Source organism: Pyxicephalus adspersus, chromosome 5 (genome assembly GCF_032062135.1).
Source record: "Pyxicephalus adspersus chromosome 5, UCB_Pads_2.0, whole genome shotgun sequence".
NCBI classification, from domain to species: domain Eukaryota; kingdom Metazoa; phylum Chordata; class Amphibia; order Anura; family Pyxicephalidae; genus Pyxicephalus; species Pyxicephalus adspersus.
The window spans coordinates 9,211,733-9,214,434 of record NC_092862.1 but is presented as its reverse complement, the minus strand read 5'-3'; the positions used below and the strand labels follow the sequence as shown (position 1 = coordinate 9,214,434).

The following is a 2,702-nucleotide window of genomic DNA, read 5'->3' as shown; positions in this document are numbered from 1 at the left end:
GTAGGTTGGGGACTGATTATCTATACACTGATGGTTCTAGGATAAGAAGTGCTTGAATAATCGTAATGTAATTGTCCCAACGCATTTCACCCTTATTCAATCTTCTTCAGGGGATTTAGGGATCACTGGGAGTTACTGTATATACACATAATATGTATATGCTAATCGGTACAATAATAAAGTGCTGTGGGTTAACAAGGTGATTTACAAACCATAAAAAATCAAAGGATGAGAGTCATGTAGCTATAAGTATAAGTAATTGTGAGAAAAGGCTGTGTAGAACAGGAGTCACAGACTGAATAATTTTTTATAGTATATGAGTATATGTGAATGCTGTGTCTTCTAATTTGATGTAAATAGTTCTATATAAGGAGATTTATACTGAGGCATAGAGTGTTGAAAAATGATAGTATAGTCTTATAGCGTATATATATATGTATATAGTTCTATACAGCATATATATAGCGCTCTATATAGTGTGTACACGCATCACATATAACGTACATACATATACATGGTAGTATAGTGTATATAATGTTTAGTCTATAAATGAGCTAGTAAATAAATATTATAGTAAATATTATACATGTATGGGAGGGTGGTTTAGCTCAGAAAGCTCACATATCTAATATGTAAATTGTGTAAAAAAGTTTCACAAAACCCTTGTGTAAAAGTCAAAACATATTATATAGAAACATTCCTCAAATACTTCCTGCCCTACTTTCTCCTTTTTGTATGCAGGCTGGAATTTCGGCAAACACCTGCAATCTCTGTATCCCTGATTTCCATCTATAGGGTCCCTGTGGAGCTCCAGCATAGCCACCCATCTATGCACATTCTCAGGGGGAACGTGTGGGGAGACTCCATGGATTGCAGCTCCAAGCCCTGCATTGGAAGCCACATGACTACTCTTGATCCAGGTCTTGGATGTGTGCCACTCTTGTCTCGTGCAGGACTCTTGTGCCTTCCTCAAAAATATAATCCGAAGCTTTCTAAGATACGAACAGTGCAGACTAACCACAATACTACAGAAGACTTTTACTTTCTTGGATAAAGCTAAACATAAATCTAAAAATATTTAATGTTAAATTCCTTTCACAATAAATGTATGTGGTATGGATTTCCTTTCCTTTCTAGTTTTGGAAAGCGTTATTAAATCACTCATAAAGCTTGCAATGGTATAGCTACTTTAGCCAACTCCTTCATGGAAAACAATGCACTCCATGCGTGGCTGATATCTCATATTGCAGGAAGAAGGCTCCTCTTGTTTGCTCCCTCTAGTGGCTAATCTCTAAATTCCTGTGGTTAATAAATATGAAATTTCTTAATTTTTTTGTCATATATATGGAAGAACAAGAAAGGGAATACTTTCTGAGAGGAATGTTGAAAGTGCCATGGCAGGGAGACATACCTAATGCCCTTGTGATGAGAGATAGTTAGGGCTACATAGGAGCAAAATCCAGCCCTAGAGACCAGAACGAACGATGATTTAATACAGAATGATTTCAGATGATTTAATACAGAAAATTACATAATTTGCACTAAAACATTGACTGTTGTAATTTGATTAGCTATCTTTTGAAGCACTGACATTTTTCCTCTTTTTCCACAATCAATGTAACATTATCTCCATCACACGAAGAACCATAATAAAAGAATTTCTAACCTGGATGAGCTCGGCTGCTGGTTTCCTTCGCTTTTCAAAATGTTTTTGTCGATGTTGTTCTTGTACTTTAAGAGCCAAACCAGAGCCCAAAATACCCTAAAAAACATAAAAGTTATTCTTGACTTGTAGGTGTCAATTCTTATTCTTGAGGTGTAGCAGAGCAAAAAAAGAAAAAATGCCAATCTGTACAAATCTAAAACTTTTTGGACTTTTGCTTTTTTTCACCAAGTAATTTTTCCAAAAAAAATGAGAAAAAAAAAGTTTTTTTTAAAATAAAAAGAATAAAGAAAGCTGATTTTTACTGCCACTCTACTCCTCCACTACACTACACTGTGCTCTTTTGGCATGAATGATGCCCAGTGCCATACAGTCTACTTCCTGTAAGCCAAATCCATCATGAATACCCCCTGGGGTAGGATATCCATGGTGAGCTGAGCTTCGAGATTTTATGATCTAAGTTGGCTGATACCAGGTTAAATTCAGATTGTTAACATGCATGTATTTATAAAACATATTAAAGGGTCAATGAATGCACTGCATTAACTTGTGTCCTTTATATCCTAAATTTTTTTTGGGAGGATGGAAATAATTTTTGAGTGTGTTGGTGCATTTGATTGCCATTCTCTCGTCTGGACTACTGTAACCTCCTTCTCTTATGTATTTCACTAACCCGACTCTCTCCTCTACAATCTATTATGAATGCTGCAGCCAGACTCCTCTGGCCTTCCCACCGCTCCTCTTCTGCTGCATCTCTTTGTAGTTCTCTTCATTGAAATCACCTTAGAATCAAATGCAAACTCCTGTGCTTTGCCTTCAAATCCCTCCACAGTTCTTGTCCCACTTACCTTTCTGACCTGGTAAAAAAAAATACACCCCTAAATACTCTCTTCGCTCCTCCAATGACCTACTATTGACTTCCTCACTTATAACCTCATCACACGCACGGCTCCAAGACTTTTCTAGAGCTGCCCGACACTCTGGAATGGTCTTCCTCGTCCTATTCTGCTTGCTTCTACTTTCTGCTCATTTAAAAGAG

At 36.9% G+C, this 2,702-nt stretch overlaps 1 protein-coding gene across 1 annotated transcript in view; it reads right to left on the bottom strand.

The window, feature by feature from the left end:
* KCNQ3 (potassium voltage-gated channel subfamily Q member 3) overlaps nt 1–2,702 on the bottom strand; it is a 124,356-nt gene that overhangs the window by 38,726 nt on the left and 82,928 nt on the right. The window contains exon 5 of the mRNA XM_072413227.1: nt 1,667–1,762. Coding sequence (XP_072269328.1) covers nt 1,667–1,762 — 96 coding nt within the window. The remainder of the gene's footprint in view (nt 1–1,666; nt 1,763–2,702) is intronic.